The 24423-nt window shown below is 38.1% G+C and overlaps 5 protein-coding genes across 6 annotated transcripts; 3 read left to right on the forward strand and 2 right to left on the reverse strand.

The window, feature by feature from the left end:
• The first annotated feature begins 5373 nt into the window (after positions 1–5373).
• On the forward strand, positions 5374–6419 carry LOC140819103 (serine/threonine-protein phosphatase 7 long form homolog). Its single transcript, XM_073179112.1, has 3 exons — positions 5374–6132; positions 6209–6319; positions 6408–6419. The coding sequence occupies exons 1-3, from the start codon at positions 5374–5376 to the stop codon at positions 6417–6419; spliced, it is 882 nt and encodes a 293-aa protein (XP_073035213.1).
• On the forward strand, positions 5756–7522 carry LOC140819940 (uncharacterized). The gene is made up of 4 exons (XM_073180215.1): positions 5756–6132; positions 6229–6324; positions 6408–6495; positions 6567–7522. Exons 3-4 carry the CDS (start codon positions 6481–6483, stop codon positions 7461–7463), a joined length of 912 nt encoding a protein of 303 aa, XP_073036316.1. The 5' UTR covers positions 5756–6132; positions 6229–6324; positions 6408–6480; the 3' UTR covers positions 7464–7522.
• A 1049-nt stretch (positions 7523–8571) lies between these two features.
• On the reverse strand, positions 8572–10470 carry LOC140819104 (uncharacterized). The gene has a single exon (XM_073179113.1). It carries the CDS (start codon positions 10468–10470, stop codon positions 8572–8574), a length of 1899 nt encoding a protein of 632 aa, XP_073035214.1.
• Positions 10471–12036: 1566 nt separating this feature from the next.
• LOC140819383 (OVARIAN TUMOR DOMAIN-containing deubiquitinating enzyme 11-like) lies at positions 12037–23650 on the forward strand. Of its 2 annotated transcripts, none has more exons than XM_073179460.1 (10): positions 12037–12176; positions 12487–12664; positions 13232–13305; positions 20446–20500; positions 20663–20737; positions 22293–22366; positions 22452–22500; positions 22934–23018; positions 23134–23190; positions 23310–23650. In XM_073179460.1, the coding sequence occupies exons 2-10, from the start codon at positions 12497–12499 to the stop codon at positions 23351–23353; spliced, it is 681 nt and encodes a 226-aa protein (XP_073035561.1). In that variant the 5' UTR covers positions 12037–12176; positions 12487–12496; the 3' UTR covers positions 23354–23650. The 2 variants fall into 2 exon arrangements, with proteins under 2 accessions (XP_073035561.1, XP_073035562.1); XM_073179461.1 differs by having other exon boundaries at positions 12496–12664.
• On the reverse strand, positions 17551–20435 carry LOC140819382 (uncharacterized). The gene has a single exon (XM_073179458.1). The coding sequence runs from the start codon at positions 19669–19671 to the stop codon at positions 17557–17559; it is 2115 nt and encodes a 704-aa protein (XP_073035559.1). The 5' UTR covers positions 19672–20435; the 3' UTR covers positions 17551–17556.
• Positions 23651–24423: the final 773 nt, after the last annotated feature.

A 24423-nucleotide genomic window follows, 5' to 3' on the forward strand; every position in this document is an offset into this window, starting at 1 on the left:
ATGTGATTGAAAAACTACCAATGCTCCATACTGAATTGCATTATACACATATAAGTCTCATTGAATCAAACATGGTAGTTGATAATTCTTCCATATTAAAAAATTGGCATGACCGATTGGGACATCCTGGTTCAACAATGATGCGAAGAATTATAGAAATTACATATGTCATCCGCTGAAAGACCAGAAGATCTTTCAGAATAATAAGTTTCAATGTAAAGCATGTTCTCTTGGAAAACTTATTATAAGACCATCACCAGCCAAAATCCAAACTGAATCACCAATGTTTCTTGAACATATTTAGGGTGATATTTGTGGAACAATCCATCCACCATGTGGACAATTCAGATATTTTATGGTATTGATATATGCCTCCAGCAGATGGTCACATGTATGTTTATTGTCAACTCGAAATGTTGCATTTGCAAGATTACTTGCTCAAATAATAAAATTGAGGAATCAATTTCCCAATTATACAATCAAGAAAATTAGACTTGATAATGCTGGTGAATTTACTTCCCAAACTTTCTATGATTATTGTATGTCTATGGGAGTCATTGTTGAGCATCATGTTGCTCATGTACATACACAGAATGGATTGGCTGAATCATTGATTAAACGTCTGCAAATGATTGCTAGACCAATGATTATGAAAACAAAGCTCCCTATTTCTATATGGGGACATGCAATTTTACACGCTGCTTCATTAATTCGCATCAGACCAAGTGCATATCATAAATACTCCCCATTGCAGCTTGCATTTGGTAAAAAATCAGACATTTCTCATCTGAGAATTTTTGGATGTATGGTGTATGTGCCTATTGCACCACCACAATGAAAGAAAATGAGACCTCAAAGAAATGTTGGAATTTATATCGGTTATGATAGTCCATCAATCATTCGATATCTTGAACCTCAGACAGGCGATGTGTTCACAGCACGTTTTGCTGATTGTCATTTTAATGAGGAAATATTCCCAATGTTAGGGGGAGAACATAAACATACCGAAAAAGAAATTACATGGTATGTATCATCATTGTTACATCTGGATCCAAGAACAAAACAATGTGAAAAAGATGTACAACAAATTGTGCACTTGTAAAGAATAGCAAATCAAATACCAGATGCATTTGCAGACACAAAAGGGGTAACTAAATCATATATACATGCTGCAAATGCCCCTGCTGGAATTGAAATTCCAAAGAAACAAATTGAAGATACTCATGATGTCATTAAACGCCTGAAGCATGGAAGGCCAGTCGGTTCCAAGGATAAAAATCCTCGAAAAAGAAAATTCATAGAGAAACACGATGATCACAAAAGAGAAAATGATGTTCCTGAAGAAACACATGATAATCACAAAATAGAGAATGGTGTTCCTGAAGAAACATATGATGATAAAAATGTTCTGTCAGAACCACAAACTGACGAGAATCATGAAATCTCTATCAATTATATTAATACTGGAAAAATATGGAACCGAAAAGATATAGAAGAAATTGATGATATATTTTCTTATAATGTGGCAATCGACATCATAAATGATAATGAAGATCATGAACCAAAATCTTTTGGTGAATGTAAAAATCGGCAGGATTGGATAAAATGGAAAGAAGCCATCCAGGTTCAATTGGATTCGCTAAATAAACGTAATGTTTTTGGACTTATAGTCCTTACACCTGAAGGTGTAAAACCTGTTGGATACAAATGGGTTTTTATTCGAAAGCGAAATGAGAAAAATGAAATAGTAAGATATAAAGCTCGACTTGTCGCACAAGGTTTTTCTCAAAGGCCTGGAATTGATTATGAAGAAACGTATTCTCCCGTGATGGATGCAATTACGTTTCGGTATTTGATTAGCTTGGCGGTATATGAAAATTTAGAAATGCGTCTTATGGATGCTGTTACAGCTTACTTATATGGATCACTTGATAGTAATATATATATATGAAAATCCCTGAAGGATTTAAGATGCCTGAAGCACAAAGTTCAAAACCCAGAGAATGTTATTCTATGAAATTACAAAGATCATTATATGGGTTAAAGCAATCCGGTCGAATGTGGTATAATCGACTAAGTGATCACTTGATGAAAAAGGGATATGTAAATAATTCAATATGCCCTTGTGTTTTCATTAAGAAAACAACATCCGGATGCGTAATTATTGTTGTATATGTTGATGATTTAAACATCATTGGAACGAATAAGGAAATTCAAGAAGTTGTGTCATACTTGAAGGAAGAATTTGAAATGAAGGATCTTAGAAAAACCAAGTATTGTCTGGGTTTACAAATTGAACAAAAAGAATGCGGAATGTTTGTTCACAAGACAAATTATACAGAAAAGATCCTTAAACGTTTTCATATGGATAAATCAAATCCTTTAAGTACTCTAATGGTTGTTAGATCATTAAACATAGAAAAGGATCCATTCCGTCTATGTGAAGATGATGAAGATATTCTTGGTCCAGAAGTACCATATCTAAGTGTTATCGGTGCCCTTATGTATCTTACAAATTGTACAAGGCCTGATATATCTTTTGCCGTAAATTTGTTGGCAAGATTTAGCACATATCCATCAAAGAGACACTGGAACTGTAATGCCCGAGAATTAATCACTGTTAATCAAGGATTATTGATTTATAATTTAACGTGATTACGAAGGGGCCAACTGAGACATGATTTAAGATAATCTGCGGTCATTTATTTTGAATTTTAGAATGTGTTGCCGAAGCAACACCGCACCCGCGCTCATGGTTAGACCGCACCCGCGATCGATGTCCAGTAGGGTAGGAAATTTTATTCGAAGCAAGACCGCACCCGCGGTAAGAAACAAGACCGCACCCGCGGTCGTAGTTTCTGGAAAATGGATGTAGATCAGTACGCTGAGCGCACCCGCGGTCCGGAATGTAGCGCACCCGCGGTGTGACGTGTTTTGCGAAGGAATGGACACGTTTTGGAAATCATGCATGGTATATATATATATATGATAGCCATTCGTTCCTTCGGAATTAAACACAAAAAATCGAGAAAAGGGTCAGGAGAAGATTATGGAAAATCCTTACGCCTTTTGTGCAAAATCCGTCCGTCTGATTTTGAATCCGACTTCGGTATTGAGTTCCTATCGACGTAGGCTACAGCTAGACGTAAGTTTTACTACGTTTTGACATGTTTTGGAATTATGATATTGTCAGAATTGAATGGAACTCATATATGTTGTTCTTAACATGTTAGACATCATAGAATCGAAGTCAGATTAAGAAACGGACTGATTATGGAATTGTTATGAATTTTCTGGGGTATATTGATTTATACCGGACAGATTTGAATTACGGATTGTATTGGATATGGGTTATGGACTATAACTTCTATCTGGTGATGTGTTATTGACGGGAATATTGAAATTGTACCGTTATGCCGTTGATTTTGAATTAAATCAAGATTGATCAGATTGTTATTGATTTGAAAGGTATATTGACATGAGATTATTGATATTGTCATTGCCAGACAGACTGAGAATTCAGGACTTCGACTGAGCCAAAAACCGACGAAAGAAAGGTATAAGTCAATGTGGTATTGGGAGATCGACTTGAGTCGGATTAGACTTGAGTTTCCCTAAATCACATACTTTACTTTATTGCATTGATATTTGCATTGATTTGATTGATGTACTTGTTCTCTTGAATTATAGACAACAGGTAGTAGATGAGAAATCTTGTGACAGAAGTTCCTGATAGTGGTGGGATCGCCACGGGAACATTGCACGATGTCACAAGATAGTATAGAAATCTGGGGATGGAAGTGCCTGATAGTGGCGGGATCGCCACGGGCGCATTGCACGATGTCTCAAGATAAGGATATTAGCGATAGAGCTACAGTCCATGACGGTTAGGTCAGGACACCGGATGTTGGTTATATCGAGTAAATAGGATTGGAATTCTTCTATTACGGAATTCGATATAGGAATACCATATTTGGTTATATCGAGTAATAGGAACAGAGTTCCTTCTATTACGGAATTCGATAGAGGAACACCACATTTGGAAACCGGGATCCCTAGACTAGGATTGAGTCTAGTCTGAATTGTAGAATTGTAATTATGTTTCAGATATTGATACATATTACTGTTACCTGATTACATGCTTTATATTTGTTTATATGATTGCATGTTTCATTGATTTATACTGGGATTTATTCTCACCGGAGTTATCCGGCTGTTGTCTTGTCTGTATGTGTACATGACAACAGGTGGGACAAGATCAGGGTCCAGGAGATGAGGAGAGATCGTGATTAGAGTGGAGGCTCCGGACTTGGATTATGATGTATAATAGGGTTGTGACACTTGACATTAGTTGTTAAACCTTAGTTTAGTTGAATGCATGCAGTACAGGACTTGTATTGTATTTTATACTGATATGTATATGAGTTTGATTTCACTACGTTCCGCATTTAAAAAATAATAATTTAGATCCTGTTTTATAATTGTTTAATTAGTCCCAATGATGATTAAGAACTTGATTAGCGTCCGGGTCCCCACATGAACGGAATTAAACATATATTCCGTTATCTACGAGGAACGACAGACTTGGGACTTTTGTATTCAAAAGATGCTAATCCAAGTATAATTGGTTATGCCGATGCTGGATACTTATCTGATCCCCACAAGGCACGTTCTCAAACTGGATATGTATTTACTCGTGGAGGCACTGCAATTTCTTGGCGTTCACAGAAACAAACGCTCGTAACAACTTCATCAAATCATGCCGAGATTATTGCACTACATGAAGCAAGTCGTGAATGTGTGTGGTTAAAATCAATGACCCAACATATCCAAATTTCATGCTGATTATCATTCGACGAGAAGCCTATGATACTATATGAAGATAATGCTGCATGTGTTGCTCAAATAAAAGAAGGATACATAAAAAGCGACAGAACTATGGGTTTTTTTTTAAAACTAATTTAGATTTTAATTTTTTTTTCAAAAATAATGTAAGAAAAAAAAGGGTTTGCAAATTTACGGCAAACCGTGCTTTGTAAGCACGGACGCTGCACACGTGGAGCAGCGTCCGTGCTTACAAAGCACGGAGCATGCTCCACGTTGGACGAAGCGCGGACGCTCCAACGTGGAGTAGCGTCCGCGCTTCGTAAGCGCGGACGCTGCTCCACCTACTTTTTTTTTTATTTTTTTTGTTTTTTTGCATTCTTTTTCTTCTATTGGACCGACACTAATCTAGTTGGATTCGTTATCCTTCCTTCCTTCCTCCTCTTTCTACCTCTCATTTCTCATTCACCTGTTTCTCCTTCTTCCTGGAAAATTTTTTGAGATCGTTGTCGTAGAACAAAATTTAAAAGATCTATATCATATTTCAGAATGGCAGATAATCAAAGTCCAGAAGATCACAGTGTCCTCTATTTACAAGCGACACATATGTCTTCAAATGTTTCTTCCTCAACCGTTGATGATATTGTTAAAGTGAGGAGGTCAGACAATTTGATTTGGAAGTTATTTACTGATAATTACGTACACAATCGTGTCATTGCATATTTAAATCATATGGGTTTTTATGGAGTTTTAGAATGTGGTTCACAAGTTTATGACAATCATCTAATTACTGCTCTTGTTGAACGTTGTCGACGTGAGACACATACGTTTCATTTTACATGTGGTGAAGCAACAATCACGTTAGAAGATGTTTCGATAATTTGGGATCTACCAATTGATGGTGAAGCAGTAACATGGGTAGATGTGTCAAATAAAGTTGAGGAATGGCAACACATATGTTTGGATATGTTGGGATTTTTGCCAGCCTCAAAATATTTGAAAGGTGGTCATCTGTCTATGACTGCACTATATGATCATTGTATGTCTAACCTTGTTACTGATGATACTTCGGAAGTAGATGTTGTGAAATTTACACGTTGTATAGCGTTGATGATTATTGGAGGAATAATGTTACCTGACTATCAAGGAGGGTCTGCTAGACTAATATTTTTGCAACTGCTACGGGATATTGATACCGTGAAGTCGTATAATTGGGGTAGTGCAGTTTTAGCATTTCTATACCGTGAGTTGTGTAGCGCGTCACGTATAGAGAAGACAACAATTGCTGGACCTTTATATATCCTGCAGGTATATCGTTAATGTAATGTGATTATTTAACATAATTTTTATCTTAATTTTGTTTAACTATTTTTATTATTATAAGCATATATGGGCATGGAGCAGGATTAAATGTGTTAACCCCGACCGAGATGGGTTAACATTAGGTGTACCTCCCGTTGATCCAGATGCTTTTATTCCAATTTCTCCATATGGTGTACGGTAATCTGTAAAAAAATATTTTGTTTATATCATATATATCTTGTATAATTTTTTGATATGTAAGATTTTTTTTAAAATTGTAGGTGGAAGATTGAATTTAGTTACACACATTCGCCAACACATGCTGTAAGAAGTATAAGGGATTCTCTAGATCGTATGAACAATAACGAGGTATTATGTAATTTTAATATTTTTGTTTTGAATATATGAATTTGTAATTTGAACATTATAATTTTTTACAGTTTAATTGGGTCGTTTACCCAAAAAATGACATAGATGTGAAAACGATTACCGATTCATACGACAACAAAATATGGCGATGTGTTTGTCCCCTTATATGCTTCGACATCGTGGAGATGCATCGTCCTAATCGGGTGATGCGACAATTTCGAAGACGTCAATCAATTCCAAAGTCTGCCGTGGACAATGATGATATGCATAATATCACCAGAATAGGACATCGTAACACCGATTGGAGAGATTATCATAGACATTCAATTGGATTGTGGAACAATAGGCTGAGATATGTTGCTAAAGGAGTGCGACACGGGCGATCGATGCAAACAGACGAAGACTACTTCCAATGGTATAATCGAATAACTGTGCGCACCATATCACCTGCAGTTACTACTGTTGGTTTTCAACCACTTCCGTACAACACTTTTGTCGGACAACTTAATTTTGAACAAAATTTCAGTACGCCTTCTCCTTTCTCGCATCAGTCATCATTTGGGCGGGGAAGTGACATGGTTAGGCAACCAAGTGGGTTCGCAAGAAACTCTACTATTATTCCGTCAACTGAATGGAATGTTGCAGGAACCTCTACTTCTCAACCTGGTTTTTTCAGTGATTCAAGGTTTGTTGACTTTCGTTCGTTTGGTCAGCCGAATTTTCAGACTCCTTATTGGTCGAACACACAAAGTTTTACGAATTTGCTTAATGTTGGTCCTAAGCATCTTGTGCATGACACTCGACCACAAAGGAATATTATTTCACCTATCACTTTTCCAGGTTACTCGAACGAGGAAAATCCAGAGGATGTAGGATTGCGTAGAGGGACGAGGAGACGGAATCCACCTGATTGTGGTACCGGGAGCCATTTGTATCATTATAATTATGACGATGATTCTTCTACTTAATTGCAACTATATAATTTTTGTTATTGTATCGTTTGCTTTGTTGAATTGTCTAAATTGTCTTATTTATACTATATATTGATCGTAAACGAAACACGTCAAAAAAAAGCGAAATATCATATCAATTTTTTGATAAGTGCCGACTAAAAACAAACGTACATAAATTAAACAAACACGTCCAACATAATGTTTTTAATATTACATGTCTAAATACCAAATAATTACAAGTTTATATGAAGAATGGGGAAGAATGAGTTAAGGGAGAGGAGGGAGAACGTGGGATCTGCCATTCGCGACGGTTTCATAAACCGTCTCTAATAGCGACGGTTTTATCGTCGCTAATAGCGACGTTTTATTATAAACCGTCGCTAACAAGCGCTCGAGCGGTATTTATTCACCATTCGAGCGCGACTAGTTCTGGAGGATTTCCCACATAGTGCCGCGCCCGAGCGGTATTTTTTCACCGCTCGTGCGCGGATTCTTCTGGAGAACGCGGTCCGCTTTTGGAAATTCACCAGAACATACCGCGCCCGAGCGGTGAAAAAATACCTCTCGGGTTCGCATTTGCGACGGTTTTGTTTAAAACCTTCGCAAAAGGCGACGGTTTATTGGCGACGGTGTCTCTAACCGTCGCAAAAAGCGACAGAGGTTCAAAAACCGTCGCGAATTCCAGACCTACAGCTCTTTTCACGCACTCGCGGTGAAAAAATACCGCTCGGGCTTAGTTACAATGAGAGAAATTGTCCAAAATTAATAATGCGTTCCACAAACCAATTAAACTTATGAGTAATTGAACAAAATTAATTAAAAAAAATGGAAAAAAAGACATTAATAGTCTTTAAACATATCAAACCTCAGTACAAATTAACAAAATACTTCATCGATGTTGTCTATGTCTAGAAACGGCTGTGTCCATCTCGTTCCTCAATCGCGTTGTTCTGTCTCTACCAACTCTTCTTCTCTCACGTCTAACAGGGTTGTGGTGCAACTCAAATGTTGGAGGATCCCAGTATCGCTCATCTGCAAGTGGTTGAAATTGTGCTTCGTACATTGCCAAATACTCTGATATGTTATACCAGGGCTGCACAAGTGTCGTGGGATCCAATGAGTGCTACTTAGCTGTGCAAATAGCATGAGAACATGGGATGCCAAAAATGGTCCATTTACCACATGAACAATCACTGGTTGATAACTTGACGACCTGCATATGTTGGCCACGACTTGGTCTTCCTACAGTTGCGACCGAAGCAGTTTGCTCACGTACATCGTATTTGGCAACACGATGTTCACTAGATTTTCTCGACCATTCCTCAAACTTCCGACATGCATAATCTGACCACAACTGATTTTCCTGAACCATACGACCACCTTTTGTCACACGCTCAATAAAATATTGTACGCACCTCAGAAGTGTCAGGTGTACTATGGCAGATATTGGAAGTCTACGAGCACCCTTCAACACACTGTTTAAACACTCTGACATATTGGTTGTCATCACCCCACGACGCCAACCACCGTCATGAGCCAAGCTCCATTTCTCTTTTGCAATTCCATCCAAATATCGGTGAGCCAAAATGTTTTTTTGTTTGATTGCCTCCATTATTGATTCAAACTTACAAATTTGATTCTGTGTGCCTGCCGCCCAGCATAAATCTTTCAAATGCACGTCTTTGAATTTAGCATTGAAGTTTGAACAAACATGTCTCAAACAAAAACGATGCACACCGTAAGGAGGTTGAAAATACGGTAGATCTGCAGTTGCTCGAACGATTCCTTTATGCCTATCAGAAATAGGACACACACCATTTTCACCACGAACAACATGTTTTCCTAAGTTCTCCAAGAACCATTTCCAAGAATCAATTGTCTCTTCATCAACAATAGCAAATGCTAGCGGTAGAACCTGATTGTTCGCATCCAGAGTAACAGCGATCAACATTTTGTGCTTGTATTTGGTATACAAGTGTGTACCATCGACACTAATTATTTTCCGACAATGCCGAAAACCATCAACACATTGCCTGAATGCCCAAAAAACATAGTTCAGTGTCTGACTCATTTCATTGTGGACTCTGAGATGCTTCCACTCCACAGCTGTTCCCGAATTATATTTGCACAAAGCACACATATATTTGGGAAGTAATTGAACGGAGCTCTCCCATGTACCATAAGCAATTTCCATAGCACGTTTCAAACTACGCCATGCCTTTGTGTACGAGATTTGATATCCATATTTATCTTTCACATTTTCGATGATATACTTAATCTCGTAAGCAGGATCACAACGAACAACTCCCAGTAGCGTGTGTGCCACCATATCACTGTTCAAATTCTTATGGTCTACACCAACAGAGGTAGATATACATGTGTGAGGCCCGCCATATTTTGTTATTTTCCAATAATCAGTCTTGGCCTTCAAAGAAGCGCGAAGTCCCCATCGACAAATGACCGTAGAAGAATTGTTTTTACAACGTAACTTCCACAAACTGCATGTGCTTTCCACAACACGGTACTCACGCCTAACAACTCTGACTGAATAATCTTTCACAGATGCAATAAGATCATTCTTATCTTTAAATAACATATTAACGCATAATTCACCACTATCCGGATTGTAATAGCTTGATTGCACTCCAGAAGGTACATCGACAGAATCAGGACGCTCTTCCCCAAAAAATTTATTGAAAAACGATGGCATTTCAGAAGTGTTTGAAAGAAATGGTACGGTCTGCCTCTGTAATGTGTCACGAGGGGGTTGTCGAGATGATGTCCCCTCATCTGGATTTGTAAAAGTATTCACTTCATCATCAACATTCAATTCTTCATCTTCAGACTCGCTGTATGACATATCAGGTTCAGAATCAGTCCTCCAAATATCATCATTATTGGCCTGATCCGGACAACGAGTACTCGTATCTAATGTTGGATGCGGCCAATATGGAGCATTATTTTGCTCCGACGAGACATTGATATATTGATCCCAAGACCCACTTACATCATTGAAACTCATATTACCGAGTCCTTCAGTAACCTGTGGAACATAAGATTCTACATCCTGGAAACCACCATACGTACGTAGATGTACCGGGTTGATTATTGAAACCTGAATCGGATGCATGTGGAACGTAGGATTCAGGATCATCAAATCCAGCATCACGCTCAATTGAATTTGCTTCCACGTATAAATGCAACATACGCATATTGTCACATTGCATTATAAACTGTAGAGCATCATCATCAACGAGATTGACTTGAATTTCATGCCAAGATGATCTTTCCATGAATGAATATTTTGTTGACAACTTCAAAGAAAAATTCGTCGGATCGATTCCTAACATTTTATGCACAACTTCAACCAACTCCAACAAATTAATAGACCGTACTACTCGTATCGGTCTAACAAATGGAATGCTATATTCAACAGATCCATTATCGAGAACCACATGACCACCAAAATATAAGAGTATATCGATGTTAGACATTTTTCCAATGAAGATCTAAGAGGAAATTGAAGAAGAAATTGATCAACCAATAAATCTGAGAGGAAAATGAAGAGGAAATTGATCAACCATCCGTCGAATATATGATCTATATATTGAAATCAATTTTCATTGTATATAATCGAAGCACGTGAACTTCTGAAAATATCGTACAAAACAAAGAAAATGAATGCAAAAAAACAAAAGTCACGGTCAAAAGTAATTACGGAACGAAGAAAATGAATGGACCAAAAAAAAAAAAAGTAGGTGGAGCAGTAAGCGCGGACGCTGCTCCACGTGTGCAGCGTCCGTGCTTACAAAGCACGGTTTGCCGTAAATTTGCAATCCTTTTTTTTTTACATTATTTTTGAAAAAAAAATTAAAATTTAAATTAGTTTTGAAAAAAACCCCAGAACTAAACATATTCCTCCTAAATTTTTCGCATTCACCACGGAGCTTGAGAAAAATAAATGTATTGATGTTCGTCACATTCAATCAAGTGAAAACTCATCAGATCTCTTCACAAAGGCATTTCCTACGTCAATATTCAGAAAACATATATATAATATTGGGATGCGCAATCTACGAAATTTGTGAAGAATTGTTCGTGTCAACATGAGGGGGAGTTTACGTGACTGCACTCTTTTTTCCTTGCTATGGTTTTTATCCTAATGGGTTTTTCCTAGTAAGGTTTTTAACGAGGCAGTATAAAAACACGTAATGAAGACAATCATTATGATCATCATCACAAGGGGGAGTGTTGAAAAATAATATTTAAAATATGTGTGTTGAATATTTGAATGTTGAAAATAAGAGTTGTAAATATTGAAAATTAGTGTGTGATGATGTAGGTAATGATATATTTTATTTTTGGATTATTTGTAAAGATTTCCTATAAATAGATCTCTCATTTGTGAAGAAAATCACAATTAAGTAAAGAGAAAAATATTATAAAGTGTTTAGTTTGATAAATTTTGAGAGTTTGAAATTTTTATTTTTACTATAAATTTTTACTTTTTCACTGTAGAAATGATTTATTTGATTTTAAAATGATTTATGTTTAAAAATAAAATAAAATTTGATTTTATGTACGGTGGTTGGAAAATGTGGGATTCCCCACAGAGTTCATTCCTCAACCTCTTCGTTCTTCCCCATTTTCATCAAACATCCAAAATTTCTGGATTCCATTAAAAAATTTTCCGAATACCCATTAATCCTTTTACATTATTTTTCATAGGTACGTCTCAATTTCCAGTTTAACACTGTAATTCCTTGTATTTTTGGCACAATTCTTGTTTTCTTCCTCTTTTTTAAGCATCCTTCTTTCTTTTAATCTGATGGGGAGTCTGTTGTTCGGACATCAAGATCTTCATAATCTAATTTGGATCATCATGTTAATCCGACCCATTTGTAAAGATTTCCTTTTTGGGACTTATTTTAGGTTATCGGATCAAAAAAATTTATTTTATGATGATTGTGTGGAATTTCACTTTTGTTTGTGATCCATTTGTCGGTTGTTTCTGATTGAAATGTATTTCATTGTTGAGGTGTCTTAGTATGAGTGGGTTCTATGGAAACGCAAGTGTTAGCTCAGGTTCTAGTTGGAATAGCAGCTCAAATGATACTGAGGATGATCATGCCATTGCTACCATCTTAGCTGAAGAAGAAAGATTGAAACATGATGGCAAGCTTGGCAAAAGGCTTTCTCATCTTGACTCGATCCCGGTATATATAAGATCATTTGAGTGCCGATTTCTGTTTAATATTCTCCATTATGATTTTCTGGGATTGTTGTTATGGTAATTGGTAAAAAGAAAAAGAGTAGTGAAATATTTTTTTGACTATGGGTTAGTGACTAAATCTGATTTTTTTTGTTGGATTTGGGGGTGGGATTCAATCATGAATCTTGTATAAGCTTGACCACGAAAATAGTTTTTTTTGTTTTTTGAAGTAGTTTATTGAGTCTAATAATATTTGTTGTTAATATAAGGTATATTATGAAATGTACGTAGACAATGACCAAATAAGTGGCTAGCATGTTCCCAAATGGGTGGTGTTTATTTGCATATGGCTTGAATCGCTTCTTGTGGTTAATAACATATGGATTTATTTGTTGATTAATATTATTAGGAAGAATAGTTAGCCATTTGCTTTCTCCTTCTCGAAACTATTTATGGATGGTAATCATGACCATGCTGTTCATACTTGATACTAGATAAGAACTCACAGAAGTGAAATCTGTGTTGGCTTACTTCGGTACTATGCAGACTTACAAGTTTATGGTATTGGCAGCACATTCCTCGGGTCATTGGGGGTATTCCTGATGCAAATGATGCAACTTTAGATCACGAGAGGCTATCAAAGAGGTTGTTACTTATTTATGACTTACTTCTGATTATTTTAGTGTACAATAAATTTTTAAAGAAATCTAATAAATCGTGGCATCATGTTAAAAGTTGCGGAAATCACTACTAAAAACAACAATTATGTTTATGGGCTGTTTTAGTGCAAGAAGGTCGGCCGGTGGCCTTCGAGCTGGAAACAACTTTTCACTTCTCTACCTTTTTTTAGTGTTATTCTTTCTGCTTTGCATAGCTACCTTAAGATAGTCAAGTTATAGTTCAAATTTTTACGTTTTCATTTCGGAACATACATCGTAAAGTTTACTTTTGTCCATGGTTATTGGGATTTTGATTTTAGCTATGTATATAAGGAGTTGAGCAAATGCTTGTCTTCATTGTACCGAATTCTTCTTCTTTCTTACCCTTTTACATGTTCGTATTAGTTGGACAGATTACCAGGATTTGACTTCTCTTGTTTTGTGATTAATCAAACAATAGTTGAAAGTGCTGGTTGCTGGGACAAGGAGATTGTGGTGAGAGGTTATTAATTGAGTAGTTAAATAAATTGAGATGATGCCCAACTTCTATAGATGAAGTTCAGGTTTGGTGTGGGAAGATGGAGCCCAATGATGGGAATGAAATTGAGAATGAAAATGGAATAAAATATCATATCGAGCTCGAGATCCACCATGGAACATTGACTTCGAGCTTGCCACAAAAGATGACTCGCGAGCTCAGATTATGTTACAAAAATTATTAATAGACATGCTCGTAAACTAAGATCGGGAACTTGGTTTGCAAACTGAAATGTATGAATGCATTCATGATCTTTATGTATAAAATTAGTATCAAATATTAAGCATTAATTATAATTAAAAATAAATATTACAAAAATATTAAATTTTATATTATTAAATATAATTTTTTTAAAAAAATTTCTTTAGCTATCGAGCCACTTTTGAGCTCGAGCTGATGAACAAATTTTGAACCCAATCTCATCATAAAACTTGAGCTAAAAAATCCTGAACTCAATGGAGTTTGAATCGAGCTGACTTGATTCACTTAACATCCTAGTATATCCCATTGCTGGTATATTCCTCGGGCCTTAATTAGAGAATAAAAATCTCAAAAAACTTTTGTTCCTGGCTTTGCTCTCCCTCGCACTTGACTGATAGAGAATGGCTCGTAGCATTAAAATGTGCACTCTTCCATATGTATTTGAGCCGTAAATTCCTTCTTTACGTAGAATTCAAAATTACGTGGAGTCGGCTATTATTTGCAAAAGTTACTTTAAGTTCGACTTAGTGGTTGTCTATAAATTACATCTCTGTACTCTCTGATATATAATTAGATAATATACTGCATGTATTGGCTGTGATATTTAAATTGGATGGTGTTAGATTCCTCCCGGAATTTATCTCCGTTAGGATCTCCGAGACCAACAAACAAATCAAAGGAAAATGTATTACTGAATAACCAACTCTGTTACATTCACTCTCTCTCTCCACTAACGTATTGTTAGTGATCACTCTACAATTGATAACTGAATACCCCTATAGCTATAGCTCTCCTCTCTTTTATACATTCCTCTCCCTTGTTTCTCCTTTCCTTCTTCTAGAATATACGTTGACAACTTTGGGCCTAAGCCTATTTATTTCTTCAGCTGGTGGGCCTGGGTCTGCTAGCATAGCAGTCTCTGGGCTCAATGTGTTTGGGCCCGTAACATGCCCTGTTTCTTCAAAATTCGACTTGTCCTCAAGGCGAAATCCTGGAAATTGTGCTGCAAAATCATCCTTGTCTTCCCAGGTTGCTTCCTCCATTGTTCTGCCTTTCCATTGGACCAGCAACTGTCGGACTGTTGTTCCTTTCACTTTCTTATCTCGTTCAGCCAAAATCCCTTCAGGCTCGAAAGAGAGAAACAAATCTGTGTCTACTTCACTCGGCAATTTAACCTCATTAGGATCTCTGCCCACTGCTTTTTTTAAACACGAGACGTGAAATACTGGATGTACTTTGGACCCTTCGGGCAACTTTAAACGATAAGCCACTTGCCCCACTTTTTTAGCACCTTATAAGGCCCATAATACCTTGCTGCTAGTTTCTGGAACACTCTCGTTGATACCGAATTTTGGCGGTGTGGTCGTAGTTTCAAATACACCACATCACCTTCTTGAAATTGTACCTCCCTCCTCTTCTTATTGGCATATTTGGTCATTCGTTGTTGAGCTCGCTCTAGGTTGTATTTGAGCTGTCTCAACAACTCATCTCTGTCCATGAGTGCTTGTGACACAGCAGGTACTTTCGTTTCTCCTGGTAGGAACTTAGTCAAAGTAGGGGGTTTCCTTCCATACACCACTTCAAAAGGAGTCATTCCTGCTGCAGTTTGATATGATGTGTTGTACCAATATTCTGCCCAATGCAACCATTGTGACCAGCTCTTGGGTTGTTCGGAGCAGAAACAACGCAGATATGTTTCCACGCATTTATTCAGAGCCTCACTTTGTCCATCTGTTTCTGGGTGGTAGGCTGTGCTCATTTTGAGTTGGGTTCTTTGTAGTCGAAACAACTCTGCCCAAAACAAACTCATAAAAACTGCGTCTCTGTCACTGACAATTGTTTTTGGTACCCCATGTAATTTGATCACATTGCGTGTGAAAATTTCTGCCACGGAGTTGGCAGTGTAAGGCCTTTTAAGTAGAAGAAAGTGCCCGTATTTGGATAAACGGTCAACCACCACTAATATGACCTCATAGCCTTGTGATTTCGGCAGCCCACTGATGAAATCCATGGCCAGGTCCTCCCAAATAGCTTCTGGGATTGCCAAGGGTTGCAGCAACCCGGCTGGTGACGCGGCTTCATATTTGTGTTTTTGACACACCCCACATTCGGACACAAACTGGTAGATATCCTTCTTCATCTTTGGCCAAAAAAAATTGTTCGCAATTCGTTTATACATTCGGAAAGCCCCCGAGTGCCCGCCAATAGGAGTGGTGTGAAATTCAATCAACAACTTGAGAACCCATGAAGAGGTTGGTGGAACAACCATTCTGCCTTTAAAGAGTAAACACCCATTTATCAATGAGTAGTGCTTGATACTCTCAGGAGCTGTCTTAACACTCTCTATGATGTGTTTGAACGCGGGGTCATTTTGCACTGCCTCCTGAATCTCCTGAGCTCCTACCCACTCTGTTTTTGTCAAGGCATTCAGCCCCCCCATGTCTTCTCTTCTAGATAGGGCATCTGCTGCTCCATTGTCTGCCCCGGCTCGGTGTTTTATTTCAAACTCATATCCCAGCAACTTAGCCAACCGATATTGCTGGTCTGGCGTTGATATACGTTGCTGCAACAAATTCTTCAAGGGCTTATGATCGGTTATGACCACAAATTTGCGCCCCAGAAGGTAGTGACGCCAATGTTGCACTGCCCAGACTAATGCCATTAATTCCCTCTCATATGTCGATTTAGACAAAGCTCGTTCTGCCAAGGCCTTACTATAGTAAGCAATCGGCCCACCCTCCTGGGTTAGAACCGCCCCTATTCCCACCCCTGAAGCGTCACACTCTATCACGAACTCCTTAGAAAAGTCGGGCATTCGGAGCACCGGGGCAGTCACCATGGCTTGCTTAAGCTCCTCAAAAGCTCCCTGAACTTTTTCATCCCACCCAAAGTTATTCTTCTTCAGCTGTTCGGTTAGAGGTCTCGCGATCTTACCGTAGTTCTTAATAAACTTCCGGTAATACCCCGTCAACCCCAAGAACCCCCTCACCCCCTTTGTGTTCTGCGGTTGTGGCCAATGCACCACACTCTCAACTTTATTCTGGTCCACTTCTACTCCCTGAGGCGAGATTATATGCCCTAGGTACTCAACTTGTTTCAATCCAAATTGGCATTTTTTTTGGTTTAGCACCAACTTGTGTTGCTGCAGCACCTTTAACACCCCTTCTACATGTTGCATATGATCCTCCCATCCTTTACTGTAAACCAAAACATCATCAAAGAAAACTAATACAAATTTTCGCAAATAAGGGCGGAATACCTCATTCATGGTGGCTTGGAAGGTTGCCGGTGCATTTTTTAGCCCAAAAGGCATAACTAAGAACTCGTAATGGCCTTCGTGAGTTCTAAATGCAGTTTTATGCACATCAGTAGCTTGAACTCGAATCTGGTGATATCCAGATTTGAGGTCTAGCTTGGTAAAATGTGTTGCTCCATGCAATTCATCAAATAACTCTTCCACCACTGGAATCGGGTATTTATCAGCAATGGTGATATCGTTTAATGCCCGGTAATCGATGCAAAAACGCCAACTTCCATCTTTTTTTTTACTAATATCACGGGGCTCGAATAAGGACTATTGCTGACTTGTATCACCCCTGAGGTGAGCATTTCCCTCACCATTTTTTCAATTTCATCTTTTTGATGGTGAGCATAACGATAGGGCCTTACTGAAACCGGTCCGCAGCCCTCTTTTATACTGATAGCATGATCTTGGCTTCTCCTAGGAGGTAATCCACAAGGTTCTTGGAATACCTCCTCATATTTGGCTAACAGGCTGTTCATTGCTTCCTCTCCTCCCCCTCTTTCTGTCACACCCCCTTCTTCTCCTTTCCCCTTGAATACTATTGCTCCATAGAACTCGACTTCACTCACTTTGGCTATTATTTTTAGGGATACCATAGACCTGCTAAGGGATGGGTCCCCTTTCAAAGTTACAGTTTGATCACGCCAACTAAACCGCATTTCCATTTTGGCCCAATTCAACAACACATCCCCTAATGTACGAAGCCAATCAACCCCCAAAATCATGTCAATTCCTCCTAACTCAAACAGATATCCATCAATTTGAATTTGGCATTGCCCCATATCCGCCACTAAATCCCTGCACACTCCTTGACATGACACCCGACATCCGTCTCCAAGACACACCCCAAAAAATACATTCTTGTCAACTACGAGCCCCAACTGGTTTATTAATTCGTTTGAAACGAAGTTGTGACTCGCGCCACTGTCTACCATCGCCACCACTTCTCTCCCCGCCACCCTCGCTCTCATTTTCAATGTTTGCGGTTGGTTTATGCCATTGACAGAGTACAACGGTAACTCAAGGGTGTGGCATTCTGCTCTGGTTTCTCCCATCTCCTCTACTTCTCGCCTCGCCTCCTCGTTCTTTTCTTCCAGCTCGACCTGTTCCCATTCACCATCCTCCCCCTCATCTTCTGCTAGAATTGTCACTCTCAAGGTTTTGTTGGCACATCGGTGCATCGGATGGTAGGGTTCTCCGCACCTAAAACATAACCCCTTTTCTCGCCTGTGTAAGAATTCTTGATGAGATACCACCCTCCCGTCACGGTTCTTTTGGTCGGGGGCTCTCATCATCATCCCCCCACCACCGCTTCCTGGGTAACCCCGAGACCCACCACCATAAGATTGTGGTGTAGGTGGGCTTCGTGTTTTTTGTTCCCCTGGGTTTGAGGTCCGCATATTGCTATGGGTTGATGGATAATGCTTGTTCCGGTCTCTTTCATGCATTGGGGCCTGATTTGTCCAGCCCATATTTGCCACTGGTTTCACCGTACTCCCCAAGCCCAACCCGAATTTATTTCTTCCTCGATCCACCGCCATCCCATACAACTCCCTCTCCAGCCCTCTTGCCAACATCATCGCGTGATCCACCGTTCGTGGTGCGTGCACAATCATCCTCCGCCGTATCTCCTCCCTTAATCCACTCATGAAATAGCCAAGGCTCTGGTCCTCCTGGACCTCACCCAGTTGTGCAATCAACATCTCAAAACGCTCGATGTAGGCGTCCACTGATTGCTGTTCTTGATTCAACGATGCCATTAGTTCAAAAGGGTTGGCATCAAATCCACTGAAGCGTTTGATCCATTCTTCCGCAAATCTATCCCACCCTATGTTTGGGATTCTTACTTTCACCCATCGGAACCAGTGTACGGTGGTACCATGCATGCAGATGTAAGCTAACTTGAGCCGACAATCCCTTGGTGTTTCATGAACTTCGAAGTACTGCTCCATTCTACCCAGCCACCCCATTGGATCTTCCCCTTCGAAAACCGGTAATTCGATTTTCTTTAATGCCATTCTCACCTCCTCTGTTGCTTCTTCCCTCACCCCTACCTGTCGCGCTGCACTCTCCTCTTTCCCGTGCGCCTCGCTTTCATCCCCTGGCTGTCCTCCCCCTTCATTGCTCACTACCGTTGCTCCCCCTCGTGTCTTGAGTATCTGTTCCATCATTACTTTTAGGCTTAACAATCCTTCCACAGCTCTGTCAATATTGTCCAGTCTCCCTTGCACCTGTGACATGTTGTCCTGCACTCCGAGCAACGCCTTTTCCATGCTTTCGATCTTGGCTTCCGATCTTGTGCTGGCCATTGTGTTTCGTCGTTCCTTCGAATCCGGCAGGTCGGACCAATTGTTAGATTCCTCCCGGAATTTACCTCCGTTAGGATCTCCGAGACCAACAAACAAATCAAAGGAAAATGTATTACTGAATAACCAACTCTGTTACATTCACTCTCTCTCTCCACTAACGTATTGTTAGTGATCACTCTACAATTGATAACTGAATACCCCTATAGCTATAGCTCTCCTCTCTTTTATACATTCCTCTCCCTTGTTTCTCCTTTCCTTCTTCTAGAATATACGTTGACAACTTTGGGCCTAAGCCTATTTATTTCTTCAGCTGGTGGGCCTGGGTCTGCTAGCATAGCAGTCTCTGGGCTCAATGTGTTTGGGCCCGTAACAGATGGCTAGAAGTTTCCGTGGCACAATGATGCGGTGAGCCAGTGACAGTGGATAATTGTCGCATGGGGTTGATAGAGGGTGTTAGTTTTGAGGTTTCAGGTACTGATTGACTTGTGTGGTCAATTTTTTAAAGCATGGGGTCTGGGCCAGAGCTGATTCTTGTAAATTTTTTCTAATCATCTCCTCATTTCTCTGATTAATTTAATGCAGTACTTGGCATCTAGGTATTTGTAAAGTTGTTTAACAGTTGCCTTCATATCGAAGCCTGATTCATCCGCGTATAGAAGCATGCTCGGACAATATCACAATGTTAATAATTGATCTTCCTTGCTTTTGCATCCTTTCTTTAGTGGTATGCTCATCTTTTGAGGCACATCATTCATATGTTTAGCTTATCATCAGGCTGGTGGCATATAGCTTAGCTGAACTTCAAATTGAAGGAGATGGAAACTGCCAGGTTGGTTTCTTGATGGAGCTTACCATTGTATTATGTCACTGCCTTTTCCTTTTCAGAAATCAAGCGTAGTTGTATTAACTTTTTAAAGTAATTTCATCATTTTTCAGTTACTGATTTTTAGTGTTTTAACTATTCCAGTTAGTTGCTTGTTTTACTTTACAGTTTCGAGCTATAGCTGATCAACTGCTTAAGAATCCAGAGTACCACAAATATGTGAGAAAGGAAGTTGTCAAACAGGTGTGGTCCAGCTACACACATACATATGGATTATATTAATCATTTTTCAGCCCGTCGGTTAATGTATCATTTAACTTAAAACATATTATATTATTTTGGGACACTAACTCTCTATCCGTGTCTTCTCTTCTGAAAAACATCTTGCTTCCAAGGGTAATGATGAGATTATCTTCTGAAACTGTGCTTGTTTCCTTTCAATTTGGTGAGAATTAGGATATGATATAATGTCTTCTGTATAACCATGATTTTCGCAAATCCACTCACTTTATTAAAAATGCTAATTGTTTAATCGTGGTACTTGGTATGCTTATTTGAAGTTGTACCCCTTCACTTAGAATGAATTTATGCATTAATTTCTTTTTACCTTCACTTTGAAACTGTATCTAACATTATTTCTTAGTTAAAAACCCCTTTGCACTTGTCTATTTTATTCTACACAAAAATTAGAAAATTACCGAACTCTAGAAAATATGCCCCTTCAGCAATTCTTGCTTTAGTAACTTTTTCAATTAAAATGGAAGGCTTTTATTTATATGAGGATATAGGGTGCTTAGAGTTACTGAAGTTTTAATTAGTAGCTTGGCCCAGAAGGCTTAAACGTTCTAAGAAAAGCAAACTCGTTCTCTGAATTGGAATTATTGTAAGAATGAGCATCACATTTATGACAGTAAGATAGATTTAACAATTTTACTTGACATGTTTAGAAAAGGTTAATTACATACACTACCCATGTGAAGTCATGAAATTGCTGAACACTATTAATTCCCGGTGTTTTCAAATATTGAGCACATATACCTTTGAAAACATGTACAAACAAAGGTGCGTGTGTTTAAGATTTGAAAACATAGGGATGTGTGTGCTCAAGATTTGAAAACACGGAGAGGTAGTAAATCATTTGACCTTCCACACCAAAATATTTCCAGATTTGACATGTTGAATAATTTTTTTTAGCATGGCCTTTCGGTTGAGGCATCACTTTTTTAGTACATTATATTTTTACATCTTTTGATTCGATTGACAGACATGATGGAACCAACATATTACATTGAAATTTTTTAGAATAACCCTATCTATCACGATGTTATACTTGTGGTTCATACTCCATTTTTCTCATTTCAATAGCTCCTCAGTTCAGGTCTGGCCCTCCTTCGGATTTTTGATAATGTTTACAAGTTGGGGTTTGCCTAACTTTACCCGCCACACTGATGGATTATTTTTGAAGGAAAAATGAAAGGAAAAAATCTAATATTTATATTAGGAAATTGTTGAAACAAGCATATTTTGGTGTTGCATGAGGGCGTCGGCCATCAGATCTCAATGTAGCTAACATCACTTATTCATGGTCGACTTTGAGCTTTAAACAAATAGTGTTTCTTTATTCGCATTTTAGAAAATGTCGTTTTGCAGTTTTATGGACTTTAGAAAACTAAATCTCGTTACATTTGATGCAACATTTCCAAATTTTACTTCTTTATTAGGAACAAGTTATTTGTATCTGAATGCTGTATTTTGAGTTGAATTTTTACTGTCCCTCATCTGAGTTTCTTGCTTGCAGCTAAAACTCCACAGAAATTTATATGAAAGTTATGTACCCATGAAGTACAGAAGATATGTGCAAAAGATGAAAAGGTCTAATTGTGGGTATAAAATATTACTTTTCTCATATAAAAGGATTAGAATCATTAGATGTTGACATATTTTTGGTTGTAACTAGATCGACTGAATGGGGAGACCACGTTACTCTTCAAGCCGCTGCAGATCGAGTAAGCTAAACTTTATCGATCCATTACTTTGAAATTTGTCTTAGTTCAGTTTAAAATGTCCCTTAGAATTCTTCCATTAAATTTGTTTATCACCACTCGTAAGAAAATAGCCAGATGTGATGATGCTTATTGATGAATTGTGATTTGGGGTGCTCGTGCTGAGGTTTAGGAGAAGTTCATTGAAAATTGAAACTAATTTTAGATTTTAAATTTTGTATGGAAAAAAAGGAACTTTACAGTAGTGATATGCCATTCCATGTGATTCGTGGTGTTCGAAATTTTTTAGCTTTTAGATTAGATTCTCCCAATAGTTATCATTTATGATTGCACGTGGTAATGTAATGCCTGTATTCTCCTACATTTCCAGAACTTGAACTTGTTTTCGAGTATACGTTAACACTGGCACCTGATTTCAAAGTTGAACTTTCTGTAGTTTGAAGTAAGAATCTGTTTGGTCACCTCTTTTCGGGACACCTGCTTCATCGAAATCCTTCCAAAGGAAAAAAATCCATCGAGAGGTTCGTTTAATAGACAGTCATAACTTTAACAGCAGTCGAAGTACAGGCCAGTTTAAAGTCCTAGAACGACGACTATGCTCGATTCTTTTATTGACTTTCTTGTATATGTTCATAGACTTGTGGCTGAGCTTTTGGAGTGAAGTTCACTATAATTCTTTGTATCAAGCTGGAGGTGACACGATTCTTTATATTTTTTCAAAATCTTCCCTCTGTTTTTTTATTTTTATTTTCTTTATTTAATTCTAATGGATTATTTTGCTATTACATCCTATAATGTGCAATACTTTGCAGAAGTTCCTCCAAGAGTACACAGAAAGAAGCATTGGCTTTTTTGAAGTTCATATGCAGCTCAAAGATCAATACAATCTTCATGTTTCCTTTTCACGTTTTGTGACCAAATGTCACACCATGCACCATCGCTTTTTTCCTGAAATATGTATGGTTTTTTAACTCGGATGTTTCTTATCGGCGACGACTTAGGATCCTGGTTCCTTGCACGCGATTATTTATATTATTTGTACACAATATAGAAGAAGATGGTCACTATAATATGGGATTGTATTTACACAATTAATTATATTGTAAATGTTACATTTTTTGTTTGTTTTAGAGAATTTTGTTGGCTGCCTTAATTTTTTGGTGTGTTATGACTTCTTTTTTACCCAGATTTGTTTGTTCAAAACATATAGTCCAGAAAATTAAGGTCCACAAAAGTGCTCTTACTCCATAAAAACATCTAGAAGAGTATCAGTCATGTCAAAAAAAATATTAGTTAAATACCATTCGGCCGCAAAAATTAAAGATCTGCTAGCTCAAAGAATTTGAATAAAGCCAACCACAATCTTAAAGAATCTGAATAAAAGCTGGGAGAGAAGAAACGAAATAGAAAAATCAACTACAATCATCAACAAATTTCAGCAAACACTATCTGCAATATTTCTCAAATTTCAGCAACTTTATGTTTTCAATTTCATGCTTTTAATGTCCAGTAGAGTTTTCCGTAAATTCCTAGCGTTTAGAAACAAATCTTTCACATTGTTTCGCTCAATTCTAGTTCATAAATATGTTTATTGTTGTTCAAAATAATATCATTAATTTGATGTAGTTTGCGGTTTAATGTCTCGTCGTTTTCTTTTTTAAACGTTCATTTTTTTGGTATCTAGACTTGGTCAGTCTTAATCTAACGACTAATCTAGGAATTTACATTGTTTAGATGGAGGTCAGATTTTATTTTTTCTTGTTTTTGTTAGGATTGGGAAAGAGTTTAGAGGGAGGGGAGGGGAGGGGAATAAAATTTTTCAGAAATTTACATTTTTAAAGTTTGTTTTCAATCGTTTTTAGGCGGTTGAAACTTTTCTCAAATAGTTAGAAATAAGAACCACTTGAAAAGTGTGGAAAACGGTCC

Source organism: Primulina eburnea, chromosome 18 (genome assembly GCF_022965805.1).
Source record: "Primulina eburnea isolate SZY01 chromosome 18, ASM2296580v1, whole genome shotgun sequence".
Lineage (NCBI taxonomy): Eukaryota > Viridiplantae > Streptophyta > Magnoliopsida > Lamiales > Gesneriaceae > Primulina > Primulina eburnea.

Excerpts from the sequence above, each read along its gene's own strand:
- LOC140819104 (XM_073179113.1), bottom strand. The coding sequence starts at position 10,470 with ATGAGTTTCAATGATGTAAGTGGGTCTTGGGATCAATATATCAATGTC.
- LOC140819103 (XM_073179112.1), top strand. The coding sequence starts at position 5,374 with ATGGCAGATAATCAAAGTCCAGAAGATCACAGTGTCCTCTATTTACAA. Across the intron at positions 6,133-6,208 it reads GACCTTTATATATCCTGCAG|CATATATGGGCATGGAGCAG; the intron begins GTATATCGTTAA and ends TATTATTATAAG.
- LOC140819382 (XM_073179458.1), bottom strand. The coding sequence starts at position 19,671 with ATGGCCAGCACAAGATCGGAAGCCAAGATCGAAAGCATGGAAAAGGCG.
- LOC140819383 (XM_073179460.1), top strand. The coding sequence starts at position 12,497 with ATGAGTGGGTTCTATGGAAACGCAAGTGTTAGCTCAGGTTCTAGTTGG. Across the intron at positions 22,367-22,451 it reads TATGTGCAAAAGATGAAAAG|ATCGACTGAATGGGGAGACC; the intron begins GTCTAATTGTGG and ends GGTTGTAACTAG. Across the intron at positions 23,019-23,133 it reads GGAAAAAAATCCATCGAGAG|ACTTGTGGCTGAGCTTTTGG; the intron begins GTTCGTTTAATA and ends ATATGTTCATAG.